Genomic DNA, 25104 nt, shown 5'->3' with positions numbered 1-25104 from the left:
AGGTAATATTAATAATGGTTTGTATCTTTTTTGAAAAAAAATACACAAAGACATACTGTAATGGTAATTTCATCATTTAAATTCATTTTGAAAACTATGAGGTATATAGGATTCCTTGCGTCTTGAAATTGAATTATAAGGTTAATTTAGCTAATTCTAACCTTGAGTTTTTAGAACACCAATTCCCTGTTTAATAGAAAGAGTACTTCTATACAGTATGATATTTAGAAGGCTTTGGCCAGATTGCCCAGCCCCAGAAATTGACTTTGAATAGGTTAGTCAAGGTGTCTGCTAATCTGTGTTTGTTGTGTTTAAAAAAAAAAATAACCAAAGTTGTTGTTTTGTGTCTTGTGGAACATTGTGAACTTTCTTGACCTGATCACCACTAAAGAGAGCCTGTTCTCAAAGGAGGAACACATTGATGGATCATTTTTCTTAGAAGTTATTTCAGTAGCTGCATAGGTAGTCATAATGTTTGAAAAGTCAGGAGGTGTCTTGTGAAACATAAAGTACATAGTATGGCATGCCCAGTCATGGTCTAGCTTTTGAGTGCATTTAATATGTTTTTATGCACTGGTTAGCAGCCTTTCAAAGAGAAAAATACTGGTCTCTTTTGACATAAAATGGTTATTATCATTATCTTTACTATTCATCTTTCTTTAATAAAACAGGTAAACCCACACAAGTCCCCACGATTAACCAGTTTATTTCAGTTAACCATTATCACACTTCGGGTTATTTAGAATTTCCACGACTGAATCTGGTTTAATTTATCATTATACGCATGGCATAGCATGCTGCAGTTTTTATTTTGGTGCAGTGTTAAAGACACAGAAAGGTATGGTTAGCTAGTATTAAAAAAAAACATTCTAATTAAGTAATCTTTTGATATTCCAGTTAAATATTTCTGCAATTCAACAAAGAGATTTGAAAAATAAACTACAGCAGCCAATGCCACCTAGTTTTGTGTCTTCTCACTGAAAAAGGTGTAATGCATCTTAAAGGGGCAAACAAACATTTTGAGTGAGTTTCAGTTAAAATGTTTTAAGTAGCATAACCAACTCGAAGTAATGAATCAGTTGAAAAAAAATCCACAGTACATTATTTCCGATTCAACTTTCTGTTGTTTAGCACTAAGTGAAAACCTCAATGACAAACATGATTTATGATGTTCCATGATCATGATAACAAACAATGGAAAATAACATGGTGATCCTTCCATTGACAATACATTAAAACCACTATTTATCATAGCTTTGACAATGATACTCAATGTTCAGCCATTTGTTTTAAGATTCTTTAATGCAATAAATCATCTATTATGACTTAGTATTATATTATCAGTATTATAAATATTGAATGACAATGGAGAAACATTTCATTTCCAAGTCATTTAAAATAAACATAATATTAAACAAGTGGTTTGTTCCAGTATCTAAAATTATCTTATAATTGTATTAAATATTAATAAGAAAGGTATTAGACTTTTCAATATCTTTGTGGAAAAATTGTAGTCCCTGCCATTGTACAGTGTTTAGTAGAAGTAGAGACAATACAAGGCAGGTTATTTAGCAATTTTGCTGTGGGAAAACAGAACTGGGTACTATAAAGCTATGATAAACCAACAGATTTACCTTGATGCACCCAGACTTAATCTTAGTAAATCTTCATGCACATCTCATAATAAAACAAGAATAACTTACATTAACACTATAATCAAGAACTCCATGGTACACTTCTCGTGGTAAAACCAACCCATTATTTGCCATAATACGCTATAGGGGTGTTCTCAAATCACCAAAAAAACCAACAGCATCCACAAGTACATGCTTGATAATATATATTAATATATATATATATATATATATATATATATATATATATATATATATATATATTATATTATTATTTATTTAATCTTTATTGTTAATTATTACCGCAGTGATCTTCAATGTGAAGCTATGGATACAGTGGTCCATATTTCCTAAATTACCTCCAAAATAGGAGCTGAGAACCCAAGACAGTTTCCATGTGACAGAGAAGGAGTTATTGGTACTGTTACAGTATACACTTACAGTCTCTGCTAAATCTCGTGTTATATATGATTCTATGTATATCTTTGTTTTAAGGAGCAGGCTACATTTTTTGCATGAAAAGAATTCATGCAGTGAACAGTTTTTTTTTTTTTTATGCAAAGATGATAAAAACGTAAAATTCAAATTAAAACTACAAACACTTTTATTAATATTAAATAAAATAATAATAAAAAAAATAATAATAAAAACAAAACCAAAGGATACGACTATTTGAATGAGACAACAGCTCTCAAACTCCTGTAAAACTGGAGGCTAGTTTGAAGCAGCCAAAGGTAATACTGCTGGCTGCCAGGGTGTAGCTGTTTGAGTGCACTTTAAACAACGTTTATTGTTTCAGGTGTAGCCCCTCGGTTCAGCTCGCCTCCACACAGCTGCTCCCGGGAACACCCCAGGGACTCCACTGACAGGCTCTGGCTGGACAGGATGCTACTGAGGCTCTGCTCTCGACCGTCCCTCGGATGAGCTTCAATCTCCACCTGCACCTCAATGTTATTCCCTTCCCTGGAACAACAAACAGAGAACAGCATAAGATCTGTGCAACCTCACCTGTATTTAACAATTAAGTCCCTTGCATAATCTGCTGCAGGGACCATCTGCTTTTGAGATTTGAAAACACACTGGTTACCCTGCCAGGAAAAATAAGTGGTATCTTCCTTTGAAAACAAATAGACTCCTCCTGTAAAGTGGTGGATCTTCAGGTTAAGAGACCAAATAAACTATTCCAAATTTGTTATTTATTACCTCCATCCACACGACGCATGGCATGGTATGCTAAGATGAGGCTTTAACGTCCATTTGTGTATTATTCATGTAATGTATCTCACACAGATGGAAAACATTTACCCTTTGGCCTTCAGACGCACACTCCATATGCTATGAAGACATTGTCTGTGCAAGGTAATGTCTGCAGAGGGGCAATTCAAACAGTGTACTCCATTTTGTGTCTGTGAGTATATATATATATATATATATATATATATATATATATATATATATATATATATATATATATATATATATATATAAAGGTATGTAAAAGACATAGAGAATGTGGAGACCTTCAGTTACTTCAATGAGCCACACTTGGTATGAACTGGTTAGAAAACAGAAAGTGGAGGATTCTAGGGAGAAACAAGGAAACACATTGCAAGGTGTCCTAATTTATTCATAGGAGTTGAAATAATTGAATTTATCTTGTAAATGTAACTCCATGGTGCAAACACCTTCAGGGTCATAAACATATAATTACAGTACAGTACATACATAGTGGCTTTATAGTATTAATGCACCAACATTTTTTAGGAAACATTCCAGTACTTCATACATGTATAACCCTGGTTATCAATGATTACTTTTTACCTGTACTTTGCCTTGGGTAGCATATTTTTTTTCCAGGTAAAGTACATTTAAAAGAACACTCCAACCAAATACCCAACAACAAGTTGTGTCTCAGTTTGTGCTATATTACTTTGCTCTATGTGAATACTGAATTAAACAGTATTGTAATGAATTTTACCAAAAGGAGGGGTCCTGTGTCTCACTGAACATGCTCCCTGCCAGGGCCACGGTGCTTGCGGATTGGTTGTCCAGCTCTTTATTACTTTCCTTGTCTGGGTGGCTTCTGCTGGTACTGGGGAGAGTGGTTGCTTCATGGACACTCGCTTCACTAACCGCTGGGTTGGATTTACCAGTCCAGTGGTCACTGACTACATAAGAGAACATTAGATCTTAAAAAGAAGTTTAAATTTACATGGTCAATTAATGGTTTCAAATATCAAAGAACTAAATTAACACAAAAAACACTTATCAAAATATATGACCTAAATCTGCTATTTTATCTAATGTATTCTAGTCACCCCTGTGGCCTCAAGTACAAGTACATCAGGTAGACCAGGTTGCAACCATTAACATGTCCCTCTGCAACATTCTGCCCCTAGTGGATGTAAGAAATATCACATTTTCTAAAATAATGTGATACAATAATTGAATTTGCTTGAACATACACATCCATTTACATATATACATAGATAGACAGATACATAAATAAAGCATCATATCCTCAGTGTTTAAACACTATTCCTTGTTGTTAAATACAAAACATAATATCTCTTATAACACATATTCTTCTAAATTAATGTATCACCAGAGCAAATCCAATAGAAACATTACATGTTGGTCATATACAAAAAGTCTGCATGTGTATAAAATTAAACAGTGGAAACAAAAGTCCTACATATATTACAATACACCATTACCAGTTACTAATAATCCACTTCAGATTGTGACACAAGCCCAGTACACCACAATGCACTCATGCAACCTCTAACTAACTGGTTAAAGGATTCACAGACAGGACATGAGATTAAAGTGTCTGTAGCCAATCATTTCCTGTCATTAACACGAAACTGACTTGCAAAAGGAGATGAAACTATCATAGAACGCACGTTAGGGATTTCATTTATCAGAAGATACACAATACATTTTAGCTATATGACCTTGCAACACATAGTTTCTGGGTTTGTCTTTTTCAGCAGGTAGATATTGATATTGTAAAAATCCCAAACCACTTTCAAAATGAGATAGAAGTTTTCACGGCAAGCTGCAATACTTACAGTTAGCTAAATCTTCCAGATGTATTTTCCCTGACTCTGCTTGATCCTCCTCAGTGCCGCACCAACCATTTCGACAGAGGGACATGGGAACCACGCCATACACATAAGTTACCATGAGCGGGACTCCCACGCCTGAAAGGAAAAGAAAGACATTGTTCCACAGGCCTTCCTTAATCACCTATTTCATTTTGCCAGGTGAAGAGTTTCTAGATAGGGGAAATGATAACTAAAACTGCAAAGAGATCTGCCAATATAAACTCTACACATAGTTTGTGAGCCTCAAAATAAAGACAAACTGTTGAGTTGATCAAACATTCCGAAACACAGCACTGAAAAATCGCCATGGATTGCATCCACCACCTACACATGCTTATCCAGGGACTACACTTTACAATAGATGGCTAACAACATTCAACTGAATTACCCTGACAGGGTTTACCATATCAACCCTTTAGACTGCTACAAGAGTAAAAACAGAGGGATTAAACCAATTTAAAAGAGTAAATCAGTTTTTAAAAGAAATAAGTAATGACAGCTGTCTCTTATTGTAAGATTTCACAGAACCATAGTGACTAATGATGCCTCACAGGCTGCAAATGAGATTAAGAGAGAAAACAAATTATTCCAGTAACTTTCATATTACACATTAGTTGGTGAACATGTGTGAAAGGCCAATCTTTGTTTCAGGACTAACGCCACATGAACAGTACGGAACATTGAACCGTAATATTGCAGACATCGCATTTTCCTCTAAAACTGAGACGGTTCCATGTTAACAGGGGATAATTGATGGGACTCAAAAATTAGATGCTTGCTCTGCAGTGGTCTGACAATGGATTGTACTAATGCTGATCATCTATATGAGTCATTTGAAATTGTTCAACCAGTAAAAACTATAGAGTCATGACATCTCCATTATATAGTAAAGTATGTGCAAAAAAAAAAAAAAAAAAAATACTTTATTCTCCTATAGTCTGTATGAGAGGAAACTGTAAGAACAAGCAATAGTAGGACAATGAATGACTGATATGCAGGTGCTGAATTCACTGCAGAATAGTCTTCACTGGATAGGAATCTCACAGCAACAAATAAGTCATACAGTGACAAACAAAGAGAAAAAGGGTTTACTTACCCACAGTCACAGCTGCTATGACAGGAGAGACGAACACTGACATGACAACCCCACTGGCTACAGTCAGGTACTGCTTACTTCCTGAGATATTGTTTTTTTTACATCGACTGTAGACCTGGGCAAAACCAAAGCACATCAGTGAATTGCCTAGCACAACAAGGTGATTCATTCCCTTGAAAGGTATATCAGTGTGTTTAAAATAATACATAAGTAGCGATGAGAGCATGCCAAATGAGCCAGGCTTCATTTAAGGAGTGGCCAGGCTCAACAACAAGATACCTTGGAGGCAGTATATTACTTGACAGTGATGAAAAAGAATGTTAGGGTTATGATAATATCCCTGTTTCTCAGAAATAGAAATGTAGCCATTACCGAATGGGTATTTACCTCCTAAAGACCCGAAACCTGAAAAGTGTATACCCAAGCTGCTCTTTGAGCCTGTGACACAGTCGTGGCCCCGCCCCCGAGGGCACAAAAGGAGTGCTCACAGATCTCCATGTCATTTTTCCTTCAAGCCTGCTGTGTATGGAACTGTTGCTCTCTGTCAGACGGGAAAGGAGATGGATGGAAAGCCTCCAATTCCATACTAGTTAATATGGAGTGCCAAGATAGTCTTCGTCAAAAATATAGGATTGGTATGGAGCGTGACCTTTGTTCATTATCAAGAATGCCTGCATCTCACTCACTAGCTTTGCAAAGGTGATAGCGAGGGACAATGTCCTTCATCTGCAGCCAACGCCGGCAAGCCCCTTTCAAAATTTGCCATGGCCGGAAGCTGGAGTTTCCCAGTTCAAATCACAGCTCAGCCACTGACTCACTGTTTATGACCCTGAGAAAGTCACTTAACTTGTTTGTTCTTCGTCCTTCGGATAAGACATAAAACCAAGGTCCTATTGTAAGTGAATCTGCATATAATGCAAAGTTAACAGCCTACCTCTGTAAAGCACTTTGTGATGGTGGGCCACTATGAAAGGCGCTATATAAAAATACATACATTTTGGATTTTTGGCAGATTTTTGAAGTTGCATTTGAGCATTGCTTATGGCCACTTTGGTGAGGTTAAAGTACCACATAAACTGGCTATTTCTTCAATTATGCATTCTCTGAGGATTGATCTAGAGGAAAAAGTAACAATTGCACTAGCTTGGAGTTGAGCGGTTATGAGCTTGCATCTGGGACTTTGGACTCTGTTGTTATGATGACACATTTGAAACTACCAAAACCTTACTTAGTTAGATTTTAACAACTAAATAGTGGTAATTTTATAAGTTGTGGTGCCTACCTGGGTGACTTGAGAAAAGCTCCCTAGCCATGTGGCGAACGCACTGGCTGAATAGCCTCTTTGAGGATCACCTCAGAGACTCGGCTCTGTTTATTAGGGCAGGTAGCGTCCTTAGATCGGAGAGGTAAATTAGGCACTGGACCAAGGTGGCAAGAGAGGCCTCAACCGGGAGAAAATGGACCATACCCAGCTTCTCCGCATCATGCACCCTATACAGGGTGTCCATCGAACGGGAAATAGCAGGATGGTTGCCAGATGGTCTCCGGAAGACTGGATTTCAAAAAGAAAATATGGGTGAACTGGGGGGATACAGGTGAGGTGGTAAGCTCATCATCGAAAATCGACTACCTTGTTTCCCCTGCTGTAGGCCAGGGCACTTGCAAATTGCAGTGGCCCTTTTGATCAGCAGTAGAAGCTTTGCCGGCAGGGAGAGCTTAACTGTAGGAGATGTGCAGTCAGACTCCTCAGACAGGAACACCAGTTCCTGTTCACCCACCTCCTCAGAGGCGGCTATGGACAGTATGTCCTCCTGTGGCCAATCTGTGCTCGTAGCCCCCTGGGGCCCCAAGGGAACAGGCGGGGCAGGTGGAGCCGACCATTCACGTTCAGCGAGAACAGTTCCTTGGTGGGAAACAGCTGCCCAGAGCTTTTCCATCTGCTCCTAGTCAGCCAATCACATTGAACAGCGACTCTTCTTCCTCTTCTGCAGGGGAGGGGAAGGAGAAGTAGAGCTCGAGGAGGATGAGGAAGACCATGAGGATGGTTTCCTGCCTGGGCTACTTTCCCGGGTGCTCTAAGAGAGAGGGATGGGGAAGAGCTCTGAGCAGGAGTAAGGGACACAGAATGCTCCTTATGATCATTTCTCAAGCCTGCACTTGGAGAAAGGGGCACAAAACTCTCAGAAGTTATGATTAACCAGTGCCTGCTTGGCATGCTCTGGTCCCAGGCAGGAAGAGCATCTGTCGTGCTTGTCTCCAACAGGCAGACTGGCCTAACATGTCTCATAGGGATAGAACCCAGGCATGATGCAAGGAGCAGGCAATGCAGTGCCTCACTTTGCTTATAGATATCAACCGGGCGGGTCAAGAACCAAGCAGAACCGGTTTGGTACCAGAGCAGTGACCTTGGCACCGGTCGGTAGTGGGCGGTTCGGTGACTTTGGCCCCGGGTCAGTACAGGTGCAGTACCGGGTCGGATCTGGGTTGGTATCTGTTTGGTGACTTTAGCATCGGGTCAGTACAAGGACGGCAGCGGGTCTGTATTGGTACCGATGTATTAACCTCAGTCCCGGTTTGGTATCGGTACGGTACCGAGTAGGGAGCGAAGCGGGTCGGTGATCTCAGTACCAGGTTCACGGTTCGCACGGATCCTCGGGAAGGAGCAACTTGAGCCGCAGGCTTCACGCAGAGCACAGAGCCACAGCAGGACATAACATGCAACAGGATGTATACAATACGCGTAATTTGTAAAAGCTATTACCACGATTAGTTTAATCTGTGAGCACAGTCCTTTTGTGCCCTCGGAGACGGGGCAACGACTGCATCACAGGCTCAAAGAACAGCTTTGGTATACAATATTCAGGATTCGGGTCTTTAGGAGGTAAATACCCATTCGATAATGGTTACACTTCATACTTGAAAGGCAGCCCTTTAACTAGGTTGTTATAACTGTACCTCCAATGCAATTTAAAGAGATACTGTAAGGGTGATTGAACAGTGCAGTTCAATGTAATGGGTTATGTGCAATGTAAAAGTCAATGTAAAACATTGATGGAGGCATTATATGTGGGCTACCCTTCTGGTGATATATTTAATGTTGTCGTGAGCAGTGTCCCACAAGCAGAAACGTTATTCTGTCTTGTATGTTAATATTTGTCCTCCACTGGAACGAGTAGACTGTTATGTTTTACAACTGAGAAAAAAAACAAAACAATACCTGACATGGATCTGTTAATAGGATTCCGTGCAACTCATGATAAATGGAAGTGAATATTGAAAACCTTTACCTTTCTCCCCATATAGATTGGTATCCCAACAATTATTACTGGAATGGCGAGGCCTGCAATGAGAGAAATGACCACTGGCGCTCCCAGCAGCATGCCCACCTGCCAGAGAACCTTCCTTGTTCGAGACCAGGGCTTCTTACCCCAGAACGTGCAACCAGAGGGACTGCAAAGATAATTAAATAGACAGAATGAGGTATAAGAATTATGACAAAGACCAAAATACACCATTTCTGGTAGTTAAACAAACAATCTTTATGAAAAAAACAAAAGCACTTAAGCAATTTCAACTATTTCTTCCTGAAAAAAAGTATTGACACCTTTACAATAAGTCTGTAAAAAATTAATAGAACTAATTAAAATATATATTCATTCATTGACAACCATTACTTCTAACATCTGTTGAAGAAGAACATTTTGGCAGCATAGCAGATGATGGTCAAGATAAAGAAGTTGGATTCACGTTTGAGAAAAGCACTTGTAGCAAACTACAACAAAGGAAATGCCTAAAGAACAGTATCAAAGAAATATGGCATAAAACAATCAACAATCAGAGCATTAATCAAGGAGCACCACAGAACAAATTCAACTGAAACACTTGAAAGATACAGACAAAGAATGTTACAGGTAGAAGAATCGTCCGAACGGCAAAAAATAAATAAAATCAACGACTAACAGACAAGGACTTATACTCGCTTTTATATTATCAAGATCGTACCCAGCCATGAGGCATCGGAGGAACGGGCCTTGGCTAAAATCATACTAATAATTGTTTATTTAGGTTCTTTTACAAGTTGCTTTGCCACAAAATAAAATGCATTTCATCCCTCGTTGTGTGTATACATTAAAAGTCCCGCTGATATCTATACCCTATGAGTTTTTCAAAATATTTTACTGTCATTGCAGACTACAGCAACACCATAAGGCTCAGTTCACCCCACCATAGCTGTTAGTTAAACGTGTTCGAACTGTTTAAAAAACAACCAAGGATTAGCGACTTTTTTTATAAGGTGAGGCAAGGGAGCTTTTGTCGGCCAGGGAGTCCTCGGCTCACCACATACCAGCAACCCCTGTGGTCTGGCCGGGCACCTGTGGGCTTGCCTATAAGTGGCCCAGAGCTGCATTGTCCTCCGACGCTGTAGCTCTGAGGTGGCTGCAATGTGAAAAAAAAGTGGTCGGAGGACAGCATGTGTTCGTCTTCGCCGCTCCCGAATCAGCGTGGGGATGGTATCGGTGAACTGAGCCTAAAAATAATTGGCTATTCCAAATTGGGAGAAAAACTGAAAAAAAAAACAATTGGCAACAACTAAATAAAAAAAATAAAAATAAAGTAATAATAACATTCAAGGTCCGTTATCAGAGATTTAAGCCCTCATATTGACCAATCAGGTTAAAAGAAATCTAAATTTTCTAATGTTGATTAAAATAAAGTATATATCAGCCTAATAATAAATAATAAATTCCCTTCGTAGCCCTCAGTTTAGCGAACCCAGCTTATTAACATTCCAGTTCTAAACTGCTTAGTGGAAGCAACTTGTAAACTGCAGTTTAGTGCACCCAGTTTATGCAAATGTTAACAATTCTAACAATAGCTTACAGGACCCAGGTTGTGAATATTATTACGCCATTCTAGTTAGGGGTTTGGGGGCTTGCAACCGATAGACACTGTAACTTACTACATAAGTGCCTCTGATTTTTCATGGCTGACTACGGCCCTGATTATACTCACTTTTATTAAAAAGTGGTTACAGTTTACGAAATGCTTGTCTTATCCGTTACCTTGAATTCTGGTATAATAAGCACAGGGTGCCATTACTCTTGTCTGTGACTGTATCAACACTTCTCAGGGTTTTCCTTGTTCTAGGCTAAACAGATTCAGTTTCCTCAGCTTATCTTCATGACCTTTCATATCTTTTACCCCTAGCCTGATTAGACTGGTTGTTTTTCACTGATCTCTCTCACAGCCACAACGTCCATTTTGTAATGTGGCAGCTGTAAGAAATTTGTAATAAACCCAAGCTTCTGACAATTTAGCCAAGCATTCTGTTAGTGCACCCAGTTAATTACATCACTACATTGTAGGTCTGCTGTCAGCAATGAGTCTACTACAATAAGGTCTCTCTCTAAGCAGGCCTGTTCTACTTTAGAGCCGCCCATTAGGTATTTGAATCCAACATTTTTGTGATCGGCATGCAACACTTTACATTTATTAAAATAAATTGAATTTGCCATGTTTATGTCCAATTCCATTTGCAGTCTAAATCGCTTTGGATTTCCTGTGCCGCCCATATGTGTCTGCCACTCCCACCTAGCTTTGTGTTATACACAAACTCACAGGATTGCTATCTATATCTCTCTCTCAACATCATTTATGTACATAAGAAAGAGCACCAATACCCAGACATCCAACTGTGTATGTACAAATCCATGTGCATGTGCAACCTTATTTGCATTTGACTTATTGAAAGGTCTTTTGAAAGTGCAGATATATCATGTCATACAGTTTTTTTTTTGTATCTATCATCAGTAACTTCTTCAAAAGAAGTCAGGGGTGTTAATCAACCTTTTCTGAACCCAAGCTGTCTGTCTGCTATATTGTTTTCATAAATAACCTCTAGTTTACCCCTTATGAACATTATGAACACCCCCTACTGCCCTTATACAAGTCTACCATGGCATTTTTGAATGATATTTTTGCACTTTTATCACACTTTTTCCATGGTAATGCCATGTATTAACCATCATTTTCCCTGGTTTGCCATGTTTATTAATATACTTTACCATACTTCACTGTTCTTGACATTGCTTTCCTTTGCTTTACCATGCTCTCACTATGGTTTATTATGCTTTTACTATGGTAAACTTTCATAAGGGTGTATATGTAGGTGCACTTATTTCATTATAAATAGTTGTCTTCACAGACCCCGATAAGCAATAGTATTGGGCTATTTACCTACTGTAAAGCAACATTAGGTAGTGTAAGATTAGAGCTCATTTTGGTTTGTGAGACCAGCCAGTTTTTCTGTAAGACACTTTATACCCGCAATGGTATGTCTAGAGTGGCTATCATTGTTATAAAACCTTAAAAATATATATTACCATGAAAGTAGCATATTTGGAAGTGAATTCTGAACAGTTACATTGGTTGTACCATCCATCCTTTTTCTATAATCAAAGTCCTTATTCTACATACCTAAGGTAGTGCACGTCAGTAATCTCCTTCATGCACAGCCAGCAGAACTGGCAGGCACAAACAGTGCAGTTCATTCGGTTACAGCTGCCATCATTCGTCTTCATGATGTAAGCCCCACATCGTGGGCAGGCTTTGATTTCCTCAACCTCTGCAAGAGAAATCAGTCAGGGTTAGGCATTTTTGCATCCTGTATTTCTGTGTTGCTTGCAAATGCAGAAGTAACACTAACATGTAGTTTGGCACATGCGATGGATGCTGTAGCAAAATATGTATCTGTGAATATAGTGTATTGTGACTGGTTGCCACCATGTGGCTGTATCCGGAATATGAATAGAGGTATTTGGCTTACTGTTACCTCTACTTGTTGAGTAATATAGGTTTTATGGAATGGATTCAAACCATCAGCACTAAATAACAGAGGAGCCTGATATATTCAACACAACCCTTTACCAGCAGTGGGAGCGTCAAATCGTACCTACAGTTAATTGCCTGCTCTGTGGTGCAGCATATGGGATAGCATACTCTAGCTTCATAGGGGAAAAAAAAAACAGCTAACTCAGAAAGAACATACAAGTAATGAGACCCAAAGTTTTGAGTTGATTGTGGCACACCATTCTGATATTCAAAGCTGGGATCCCCAGGACTCATGACTTGTAAGTTTAGCTAATAGAATGGTCTCTATAAGCTAAGAAGCTGACTGGCTGACAGAGGCTCCAATCCACTCAACACATCACAATACATTTACAGGCTTGAGCTTATGTCAGTCTTTCTGTAAAATGAGAAAAAAATACTTCAATACAGCTTAACTTTATCATTTTAGTGATCTACTTCTTTGTATAAAACTGTTGAGTGGATCTCCCAGGAATGCAAAGAACCTGGTTCATATACTTAAAGAAGCAGTACCTGAGTAAACTATTAAATCACATTGATTGTTTTTATCTGAGTAATTAACCAAAAACAGACCCACTTAAGCAGCAAAGCATACACTGTACCTAGTTTATGCTCCAGAGATTTACGTGATAACAACAATTGACAATAAACTATGACAGAATGGATATAAAACTCTAACTGAGAAAAATTAAGCAATGAAGAGTACCACTGCCTGTCTCCTCATTAAAAGTAAACATTGTGGAAGCGCCATTGTTTCCAGAGGCATTGCGGGACCTCTGTAGTCGGGCCTGGTCGCAGGTCTGGTCTGGGTGCCACAGCTGTCTGCAGTGGTAACAGAACTCGGTTCCACAGCCTTCCCGCCCACAGCTCAGCTTTGGGCACTCTGCACAGCCACTGGCTATCACTGCATAGCTAAAGAAAAAAATGAAAATATTACCCCTCTTAATTAAATCATTTAGCATCCTTTAAACAGTGTCATAATTTATGCTTTGTGTCCATGTATAAAGCAGGCAAAGCAAAACCCATGACACAATATGGCAGCCATATTAGGTATCTATATATTTTAAGGTAAAAATGTGTTATTTGCTTTAAAACAAACATCGATTGCTGTGCAGCATGTTCAGTAATTTAACTTACAAGTCAATGCTTTGTGTGTAGAGCCCATGCATTTTTTTTTTTTTCTGTTAAAGAAACCCACAACATTCTAGAACCATTTAATTATTTAAATAAATTAAGGCCCTGTGTCACAATGTTAAATAAAGTTCATGCTAACAATTTGATTGATTAAGGATATTATTAGATTTACAAATGCTGGAGAAACAATATATCAAGCACAGATTATGCAGCAAGCTAAGGGAATGTCTAACATATTCTTATCAGATAAAAGTCAACGCAGAAAAAGTAATCAGCTTTCTGACACTGCCACTGTTTAGACAAGATGTAAACAACTTCTGTGCTGTAAGGGGACTCTGGCCATTAATGCAGTGACATGATGTTCTTAGATATCTGTACAAAGATGATTACAAATGGTTAGTGAATGTATAACCATAATCTAGAAATTACAAGTTCAATCATATCCATGTTGAAATGGGATGTGGACTAAGCTTTTAAGTCTGACATGAATACCAACGAGTGGTGAAGCAATTCTCTAAACTAAATATATTCTACAGTTTATTCTTATGCCATGTTTCCCTCTGCAGCATAAAACCTGCACAATCTATCTAATTTCATTCCATTATAAGACCTGGACTGCAATCAGATCTGCAACTGACCATTACGCAAAACATCCCCATGAATCACGTTTTGTACAATTGCCATTTACAAATTAACCAACTGCAATAGTTTCCTGATGTGATATATATTTAAGTCACAGCACACTGTTTTTAAACTCGTACTGTCAGAGTCCCAGTTTAAATTGTGTTGATATATTGAGCTGCTGCCCATGGAAACGAACATGATTGATATCAAATCACTTTCAACACAATACCAGTGGCAGATGGTTGAAGTGTGAAGAAGCAAACTATCCCCAAACGGTTATCCCCTTAGAATCTACTATTCCCTATACAACCACAGCCTAATCTCACCTTTACATGCTTGAAATTGTATTTGTATTTGATTTTACACTTGTTTTCAGGAATAAAATAAACCAACAGTTAATGAAGCCAACAACAGCTGTTACATGCCTTACTTGTTTAAAAATCCAAGAGCAGCTACATTGTAACAGTACATTACACACCACAGCAAGTTTCTGCCCTTGACCTGAAAAAATATCCCCTGTTCAAAATTGACCAGTCAGCAGCAGGTTTGCCTGAATTTAACCCCCCTGCCTATGACCATAAACGATTAGCAAACCAGATCTGTTAGGGCCTGTGACCACTGAAAGGCATTATTGCAGTCCAGTGGGAATTGGCTTAAAGTGAAACAGTGGAGTAATTGTACAAGAAAACAAACAACAGCAGAGTCCTGTATCGTGTGATGAAATGTACAGATACCATTATAAATGCTGAATGGTGTTATAGCATGCCAGTGGCCACACTGCTATGTAGAACAACTGAACCTTGTCTCATTGAGCCTGGAATGCTTTTAGGGTTCTACAATTTTATATTAGTCACATCTACTGGTAAATTAGTCCAGTTATTCACAGATTCTATGGTATAGCAGCAATCATTTACATATTTTAAATAGTTTCCATTGGATTCCTGTGGAAAAAAAAAACCTGGTAAGGTTTGGGCACTACAACACTACAATGCGTCTGTTTTTGGCCAGTATAACCCTTGACTATGTGTGCCAAACACCCACCTGCAGTCTGGTGCTGGGCACCATCGGGTATCAGTGTCGGAAGCCAGGAACCTCCTCAGCTGGTATTCCTCATACCTCTCAAGCAAGGCCTCTTCACCAAGGATAGTGCGGATATCGGTTGGGGCAAGCATCTCCGGGCACTGGGGACAAGCAATGCACACCCGGCTTTCTGTGATCTCAATGCGCAGATACTGGTGCAGACAATCGGAGCATGAGCGGTGGGGGCATGACGAGAGCTGGGGGAAGTGGCACCGTGGCTGGCTGAGAAGGCACAGGGGGCACTCCAGGTATGGCAGCAGTTGCTCGTGGCTGGAGGAAGCAGACGAAAGACCAATCCGGCCTCCTCCCCTTTCTCCTCCTTCGACGCCCCTGTCTCCATGCTCGCTGGGCGTCAGTGTGATAGCAATCTCATCTCGCCTTTTGGGGGGCACTCTGTCCTCCTGTGCTGCTGCCTTGTCCAGTCTGGGGTCAGATTTGGGCTTCCGGCTGAAGAAATTGAAGAAGCTGAGATGCTGATGCTGCTTGGGCCTCTTCATTGTCTGGCGGTAGTTCGGGAAGCTGGACTGGCATCAGCATAAAAGAGGAGGGGGGGTTGAATTATGTTTTGTGGCATTAGGAGGATTTTACAGCATCTGAAGCTTCTACATTACAGTCTGTAGCTCTGAAGTGAGGCATCTTGAATTGAGCTAATGTGAAAAAAGGAGACGTTCCAAGAATGAGGTAATCCTTGCAAGTGGGAGACAGTGCTTATTCATTTTATCTGGAGGATATTATTCTTAATTAACAGCAGCACATTTAACCTGATTCACTGCCACTTAGTTATTGCTTCCAATGGCTGTGTATGACCCTGTAAATAAATAAAAAGCAAGCTGCACAACAAGAAAAGTAACAGTAAAGCATTTTTCAAATCCTTGTTAACCCCCCCAAAGCAGTTAATTACTCCTGAATGATCATATTCAAGCCACTACTGCTGTCATCCTCTTGTTGCTTTCAACCTCTTTCCCCCACCCTACCATGACACTGAGCAAGCAACATTCATAACTGACATTAATGTGCTAGCGTCTCTCCAGATTTCCATCTCCATCCCTTTAAACATGTGTTTACTGATTCTTCAAATACTACTTATTAATATCCTGTAAAAAAAGTTTATCAATTATAAGCAAGTTAGAGAGAAAAATAACCTTCCTTTGTTTCTCACTTTTGCTGCATTAGTTCTATTTCAAATTGCCTTCATTTTCTTTTCATATTGCTTGCTGCAGTTCAGCGTTCTTTTATTATTCTGATAATTGTCATTATCATATGAATGCCTGTTGTTTTAATATTCTTTATATTTAATTGAGGCCTCAATGGAAAACACCGCTCGGTTGTTTTAGCTAGGATTTTACTTTTAATCATGCATTATGCACATAATAAACATATTGTTCTGTTCATAACCAACCTTCATTTGGTCAACTGTCATTTGCACTGAAGAGAGAGAAACAGGCTGAGGAAGAGAATAACATTAAGTCGCTGAGACACCACTTTGAATTGACTTTCAGTTAACAGGAAATTCCTCAGTTACATGTTGTGCATTTTATCAACAAAAAATGTCTGCTTTAAAGAGGTCTAATTTAAGGTGATTCGATTCCAATTTATACAGATTCTCATACCAAAACCTTTGTCAGTTCCTTAGTGTGATATTTATTTTATTTTTTTTACTATAAGAGATGTAAAATGACAACATATCATCTAATGCTTTACTTAACCTCTTCCAGATATCTCAAGATTTGGCTTCCTCATCTAGTAAGTGGGATTACTTTGTAGACAGACTCTGATATGGAGAAGAAATAATGATGATCTAGTGACCAACAGGTGAGAACTCACAAAATGAGTTGAAACAACATGCACATCATCCCAGCTGTTAGAAATACCAGCACAAAAGATATTCTACATGGGACGGCTATAGAAATAGACACGCCATATCAATAGGACTTCCAATTTAGTTTTTCTACACCTGTTTCGCATTAAGTCAACAGTATCATAAAACTGAAAGCTGTATTCTGACAACTGACGATAATCCCACTGTCTGATTGTCTCTTTACTCTGTCCTTCAATCATAAGAACATAAGAACATAAGAAAGTTTACAAACGAGAGGAGGCCATTCGGCCCATCTTGCTCGTTTGGTTGTTAGTAGCTTATTGATCCCAAAATCTCATCAAGCAGCTTCTTGAAGGATCCCAGGGTGTCAGCTTCAACAACATTACTGGGGAGTTGATTCCAGACCCTCACAATTCTCTGTGTAAAAAAGTGTCTCCTATTTTCTGTTCTGAATGCCCCTTTTTCTAAACTCCATTTGTGACCCCTGGTCCTTGTTTCTTTTTTCAGGCTGAAAAAGTCCCTTGGGTCGACACTGTCAATACCTTTTAGAATTTTGAATGCTTGAATTAGGTCGCCACGTAGTCTTCTTTGTTCAAGACTGAACAGATTCAATTCTTTTAGCCTGTCTGCATATGACATGCCTTTTAAGCCCGGAATAATTCTGGTCGCTCTTCTTTGCACTCTTTCTAGAGCAGCAATATCTTTTTTATAGCGAGGTGACCAGAACTGCACACAATATTCAAGATGAGGTCTTACTAGTGCATTGTACAGTTTTAACATTACTTCCCTTGATTTAAATTCAACACTTTTCACAATGTATCCGAGCATCTTGTTAGCCTTTTTTATAGCTTCCCCACATTGTCTAGATGAAGACATTTCTGAGTCAACAAAAACTCCTAGGTCTTTTTCATAGATTCCTTCTCCAATTTCAATATCTCCCATATGATATTTATAATGTACATTTTTATTTCCTGCGTGCAGTACCTTACACTTTTCTCTATTAAATGTCATTTGCCATGTGTCTGCCCAGTTCTGAATCTTGTCTAGATCATTTTGAATGACCTTTGCTGCTGCAACAGTGTTTGCCACTCCTCCTACTTTTGTGTCGTCTGCAAATTTAACAAGTTTGCTTACTATACCAGAATCTAAATCATTAATGTAGATTAGGAATAGCAGAGGACCTAATACTGATCCCTGTGGTACACCGCTGGTTACCACACTCCATTCTGAGGTTTTTCCTCTAATCAGTACTTTCTGTTTTCTACATGTTAACCACTCCCTAATCCATGTACATGTGTTTCCTTGAATCCCAACTGCGTTCAGTTTGAGAATTAATCTTTTGTGCGGGACTTTGTCAAAAGCTTTCTGGAAATCTAAATAAACCATGTCATATGCTTTGCAATTATCCATTATGGATGTTGCATCCTCAAAAAAATCAAGCAAGTTAGTTAGGCACGATCTCCCTTTCCTAAAACCATGCTGACTGTCTCCCAGTACCCTGTTACCATATAGGTAATTTTCCATTTTGGATCTTATTATAGTTTCCATAAGTTTGCATATAATAGAAGTCAGGCTTACTGGTCTGTAGTTACCTGGTTCAGTTTTGTTTCCCTTTTTGTGGATCGGTATTACGTTTCCAATCAATGCATCTATCCTCAAGTTGGCATTATACACAAAAGTTATTATTTAATGAAATCCAACCAGCATGGTTCAACACTGAGGGTCAAAAAATGAAGACAAAAAAAAGCAGACATCTAAGTAAAATCAGAAAATCCCCCATCAGCAAAGTATGCAAATGAAAAAGGTCATGTGAGGTGATGTGTGATCCACTAAACAAACATATGCCGTTTAGTGACTTTACAACTTGCGTGGCAGTGGGTGCCTGTTCCAGATGGTAGATGTGAGCATTGGCAACATACTGATCAAGACATGGGTGTTCCTGGAATAGCAATCTGTGCAGAAAACCACCAACATACAGCAATTCTCTGTTTGCAAGCAAGGCATGATAGATCACAGAAACCTGCAAAAAATGCAAATGTTCCACTGAAACCTACTTAATTCATTATTTGGGTTTTTTGGCCAGTCAGTGCATATTTCTATTGAATGCCAGAGTGAGGAAACAGCCTTAATGTGGAGTAGATTAAAGGTCATGCTATTCTGACTTGTAATCAAGCACAGCAGGACACCCAGGCTGGTAAAGATTCAAAAACCTTGCAGCAAATGTATTATGAGTTTAGATATGCTGCCAGATATGATCGCTCAGCTCAAAAGACAGTAGACCAGCACACTTAAGCGTGGTTTATTAGTGTGGTTAACAAATAAAACATGTGAAATCTGTGCATGTCTTATCAGCTATGAATCTATTAAATGCCTCGCTGTTAGGCTGTACTCATCATGTATTTAAATAGGAAAATTAGGCAATTATTATTGTATTCCTCTGTTAACTGTCTCACACATTGTTTTCCCAGACAGCTGTAGTGGCCCCAATAATATATCTGAATTTAGCATCCATAAAAAGCTGGTTGAAATCTAAATCATTTTTGGCTCTTCCAATTTAGCTCACCCTCATATCAAATTAAGATCATGAGAGCAATGACTGAGAATGGTATACAAATCCATGAAGCATCGGGGTGCCGGTTCTAATACACATTGCTTTATTAAGTTCCTCTGTTTCTATTCAATATTTAAAGGGCCTTCACATGTACGTGCGTTTTGGAGTTACTGTATACAGTGAACCCTCCTACCACAGAAAATTGTTTAATTAAATGTAGAAAAAAATTAAAACCCCTAAGTTAGGCAAAATCATCTCCTGCATCCATCCACACAAAGTAGTAAAAAGAAAGAAAAAAATCCTGTAGCGATCTCGGTTCCCGCAGGCTGTGTTTCTCACAGGCGGAGATGGGAAGCGAACGCGGGACCTCCCACACTGAAGCACAGCGGCGATATCGGTGTACAAAAGAGCCAGCTCCCTTGCAACCCTGACCCTTACACCCACGCATGCTACAATACTAAAAAGGACCTACACAATAAAGTCATGGTTATGACCATCAAAACTTCCCCCGTGCCCATATGTGGGAAACAGGATCTAGTATATATGAACAATATTTATTTCAAAAGTATTAGCCATTAATCAGCTACTTTATTCATACCACAAGTATTTTTTATTTGATATATTTTTGGTTTATCTGAAGCATCCAGTTAAATAGGATTGTTTCCACCAAACTCATACAGCTTCTGGGCAATTGGCAAGTGTCATTGATATTTTACTAAGACGAGAACCTTTGAGACTAAAACTTCTCGCGTCCAAGCTAGTAAAAGTTTACACAAAAACATATACAGTATATCCTGGCTTTTATTTCACCTGCATCTATCATTTTCTGGTGCTCAAAATCCTTTGATTTTGTAACTGCAAAAGGAGATCAAAGGCAGTTCCCCTAACTGGGCAATTAGTTCATTATAGATTATAGATTTAACAAACATGACCTTTAAATTTACATGAATAAAATAAAGATAAACCATGTCTAAATTAAACAAATTTACCAACACCTTCAATATTTCCTTGGTAATATAATTTGAACATAGTTCTCTGTTCGGTATAATGTTTTATTTCCTGACGTTCCAGGGTTAACTATTCCACTGATAACTTCTTTAGAAATCTGAAGTTAAATGGCACATAAGGACCTTTTTGTTTTACTCTGTTACATGTTCCAATGTGTTGCTACAGCTGTTTATATAATGTGTGTGTATTGTTGTATTTTATTTTATTTATTTTTTTATATTTTGACCACTTTTTTAAACTTTTAAATTGCATTGCTTGCCTCAAGATGGCTTCCTATGTACCCGCATGGACCTCTCAGAACTACTAGTGCCATCATCCTCCTGCTCACAAATGTAACAGATGGATTTACCAGCAGTACACACACCTTATGCAAACAGTTACAGCAACACATGGGCACATGTAACACAATAAAATAAAAAAAGTCCTTATGTGCCCTTTAAGCCCACTGGATACACCTTGACACCATATTCATAATTGTTGTAGATTGTTAGGGATTTTTTTCTTAGAAAGTTAAGAACTTCATCACGAATATTATCAAACCAACTCCATCACTGGCATTCGAATGAAAGTGGGATTACAAAATTATATTCTTCCCTGTCATTAACCAACTAGCTGTTTTTCCTGCTGACTAACATGCATTACATCCAGTGATTTGAAAGTGAACACTGCTGAGAAAAAAACTTTAGAAATGCAAGTGTGAATGAAAACTGGATGGGAAAACTGAGAGGTGCAAACCTAATTATGCTACTAGATTATTTATTGTAATTAAAAATACATGTTTTGTTATATAATGAGGTATAGTTTGCACAAGGCAGATATCTTTATCAGCAGTCACACTGTAGTCATATTACATTATCAACATAATCTCTGGAATACTGGATCATTTACAGAAGATCATGTGTGCTTATGGCAACTTTCTAAGTGGCATTTTATTGAATTGCTCTTTCTTTTTGAGACAGGGGTGTCTTTGTTTGCTGCAGTTTCTGATGTGGAAGGATTAAATCACTAAATGGAACTGGCTTTTTTTCAGTAATTAAGCATTTCTGTCATAAATCTTGACAATCATTATGTCATTACTGATTTTATCTGAGAATGAGGGCCAGGTGAATATAAATGGTGGATGGCTGTCCTACAGCAGCACTTTCTTTAATGGGCTAGGTCGGTCTAGTATTGTATGTTGCAAATCTTATAATCCATATGTCCAATACAGTATCATGTGTTGTTATTCATTTTACATAAGTGCTATTGCCAATTTTGGCAAGGCAGCTATTTTTGTAGAAAACATAAAACTGGGCGGTAAGCGCATGGGTGGAGAAAATATATTAGTCACATTCATCACTGTAAATTACAAACATGAAGAACCTCCAATGGGCTATTTGGAATTTATGACAATTTGTTACCTATCTGTATGATTAGAATACTACAAACTCCAAATAATACTTAATTTACAATTAATATTTAAATGAATAGTGGAATAGATTTTTATGTTAACCTTGTAAATGTACTGTGATCATAAGAGCAGGTAGGCGTCTTCAAAATCCAACACTGCAAAGTTCTGTGCCTCAAACAATAATTCAGTGCGGGTTGCTGAGAAACACAATCACAGTTTTTGGCAGAATCAAAACAGATATGAAAAACCAGATCATAAACCTGGACGAAAGCTGTTTTATTACAGCTGAGTTGCTATCTTCATTAACCTTCATATTTCTATGGGCAGGGGGAGTCCAGTGGTTTCATGGACTAACTTTCATTTTAACTTTGGTTTTGAAAATTCCCACCAATGTGATATATATCGGCTTCAACTGATTTAAGTGTAACTAATTGTCAGGGGAGGAGAGGTCTGTCCATTGGACTCAACTTCAGAGTATCAGTGTAGTAGTTTCCATAATAGTATTTGATGGAAAATAAAAATTTGATAATTGGAATGACCAAATCAAAGTCTGACAAAAACAAACTCACTTATTTGCTGTTCCTTTGCACCGTGTCATTTTGCTTGCATGCCTTGCATAGTGCAAATTCTTCTTTTGCAGAATTGAACCAGTGAGTGTGGAGAACCTGTGTTGCTTGTTCTTAAGGATGGACTCACCTTACCCAAGGTTAATTTACAAAATAAAACTCAGCAGCATTGCATGCAGTATGCCAGTTAAAGCATAACGTCTTGCATTTTTGTTTTTATTTAATATAACCCTTCCACTTTGGTTAGGGATGACAAATTATTAAATGTAACTACAAATCTTTTTTCAGACATGCTACATTTTTTAGCTGATACAACACTTCTACAAACCTTGGAATGAAGTTGATTTTATTAAAAGAAATCATAATCTCACATCTAAGCAAGGCTTAGTATTACTGTTGTTTATACTTTCGATTCAGCCACCTTTCATTATTTAAATGGTGAGATAAAGGTTCCTATTAATTCCCTGAGCCTTAAAGTACAGATATAATTGGAAGCCATTAGCCATTTAAAGACTATATATATTTAATGACTTGGAAAAAAACCTTCACACAATTTTGCGTAAAGTTTCAGGAAAAGAAGCAAATAGCTAAAGGTGGTTTTTAAACAAATAAGGGATTCCTGTTTTAGCTTCTATTGACAAAAGTCAGATCTGCTATTAAGAATATTATTGTACTGGTTAAGGATCTCAGCACCAGACAAGTCCCATAGGATACTGCGCTGTAAGCATTTTACTCATATGAATTTCAATTATTTGATCATGTTTGCACATGCTACACATAAGACCACTCAAAAATAATGATTTGCCTTTTTTTAATCTGTAGTGTGAAGTAACACTTTTCGCATAAGGAGTCCAATTAATTTAAAGAGGCTCAAAAAAATCTCACTATTGCTTAGCCATACTCCCCTGCTAGACCACAGTTTGAAACGGATGGCAATTTGCATAATCTCATTACAATGCCACTTAAATTACACAGGAATCTCATTAAGAAGAACTACTGGTTAAGTGCCTGGTTTGGCATACTATTGAGTACAGAATGTTATAGGGACATTCCCTGTCTAATGGCCCAAATTTCAGGATCGCTTTGTGTAATTTATACTTTATCACGTTATCGTAACCACATTAATGCTGTTTACCTCTTCCGATATCAAATTGACAACCTCCTCAAAATGGCACCACTCATTTTCAAAATTGATAAATACATTTGTTTAACTTTCTATTATGTTTCTATTTAGCGCTCCTATGTATCCTATGGTTAAATATTTAAAGCTATAGATAACAGTACAATAAATCACTTGAAATGAGTGTATTTTCTCAAACATATTCACTAATGTGGGAAATTGAAAAGCAAGAATGTACATGGACATTGAATTCCCCTAGAGCTTGAAGAAACTTTATTAGACTATTCTAAAGTTGTAATGCATCCAACTGAATTCTTAGAGTTACTTTCTTTAGATCCAGCTCCACACATGCTTAGTAATGCAGTGTAATTTGGAACTGTCCGATTCACCTGGTCATTCTGTTGTGGGATTTGAACAAATGCAAGAAAGACATGTTTCTACTCTGATGCATTAAGATCGTCAACAATTTACTTAAAGCCTCCACTAGTGTTCTCTACTATTATAATAACCTTGACTTGCGTGAAATAGTTCACGTCACTTGATTTTTAAGGTGTGGTATCCAAAGCATAATCAACAAGTACCGAAGAACATCACCTATAATTGACAAATCCAGGACTGGAAGACCCAAAAAGATGTCTTACAAAGATGAGCAATACTTCCTATAATATCCTTAAGGAATAGAAAGAAGACAAGCGTTGAATTGACAGCAGAACTAGTAGAAGGCATAGGTGTCGTTGTCCATCAAATCAACAGTACAAAGGTCACTCTTGAACTTAAAGGATGTGTAGCAGTAAGAATACCTCTGTTAAGAAAGGGGAAGACTAAAATGTTAAAATATGCACAAGAACACAGAAATTGGACTATGGAACAATGGTCAAAGGTGTTTTGGACTGTTGATGGATGGACAACAACACCTGTGCCTTCATCTCACCTTTACAAATTAATTTCACAATTAACAAATTTCTGTTTAAATTCAGAAACAAAAACGCATTAAACAGGGCTTTGGGTTATTTTAAAAGGGGAGTTGTTAAACACGACGAAAACACAGAAAACCTCGATATATTATTAGGTACAAGTAGAGAAAGATGAGCAATAAGGAGATGCA

The 25104-nt window shown here is 38.1% G+C and overlaps 1 protein-coding gene across 2 annotated transcripts in view; it reads right to left on the bottom strand.

Annotated features, from left to right (window-relative positions):
- Positions 1 to 1914: 1914 nt before the first annotated feature.
- The window catches only part of LOC121317317 (E3 ubiquitin-protein ligase RNF19A-like), a 24124-nt gene continuing 934 nt past the window's right edge, over positions 1915 to 25104 (bottom strand). Inside the window, exons 2-9 of one of the 2 annotated variants that reach the window (XM_041253123.1) lie at positions 15507 to 16353; positions 13414 to 13619; positions 12318 to 12465; positions 9128 to 9290; positions 5841 to 5955; positions 4709 to 4840; positions 3613 to 3823; positions 1915 to 2597 (exon numbers count right to left, since the gene is read on the bottom strand). In XM_041253123.1, coding sequence (XP_041109057.1) covers positions 2411 to 2597; positions 3613 to 3823; positions 4709 to 4840; positions 5841 to 5955; positions 9128 to 9290; positions 12318 to 12465; positions 13414 to 13619; positions 15507 to 16042 — 1698 coding nt within the window. In that variant the 5' untranslated portion in view covers positions 16043 to 16353 and the 3' untranslated portion in view covers positions 1915 to 2410. The remainder of the gene's footprint in view (positions 2598 to 3612; positions 3824 to 4708; positions 4841 to 5840; positions 5956 to 9127; positions 9291 to 12317; positions 12466 to 13413; positions 13620 to 15506; positions 16354 to 25104) is intronic. The other variant, XM_041253124.1, reaches the window with a different exon arrangement.

This window comes from Polyodon spathula, chromosome 6, assembly GCF_017654505.1.
Source record: "Polyodon spathula isolate WHYD16114869_AA chromosome 6, ASM1765450v1, whole genome shotgun sequence".
Lineage (NCBI taxonomy): Eukaryota > Metazoa > Chordata > Actinopteri > Acipenseriformes > Polyodontidae > Polyodon > Polyodon spathula.
The sequence above is the reverse complement of the archived record's forward strand: the minus strand, read 5'-3'. Positions and strand labels throughout refer to the sequence as shown.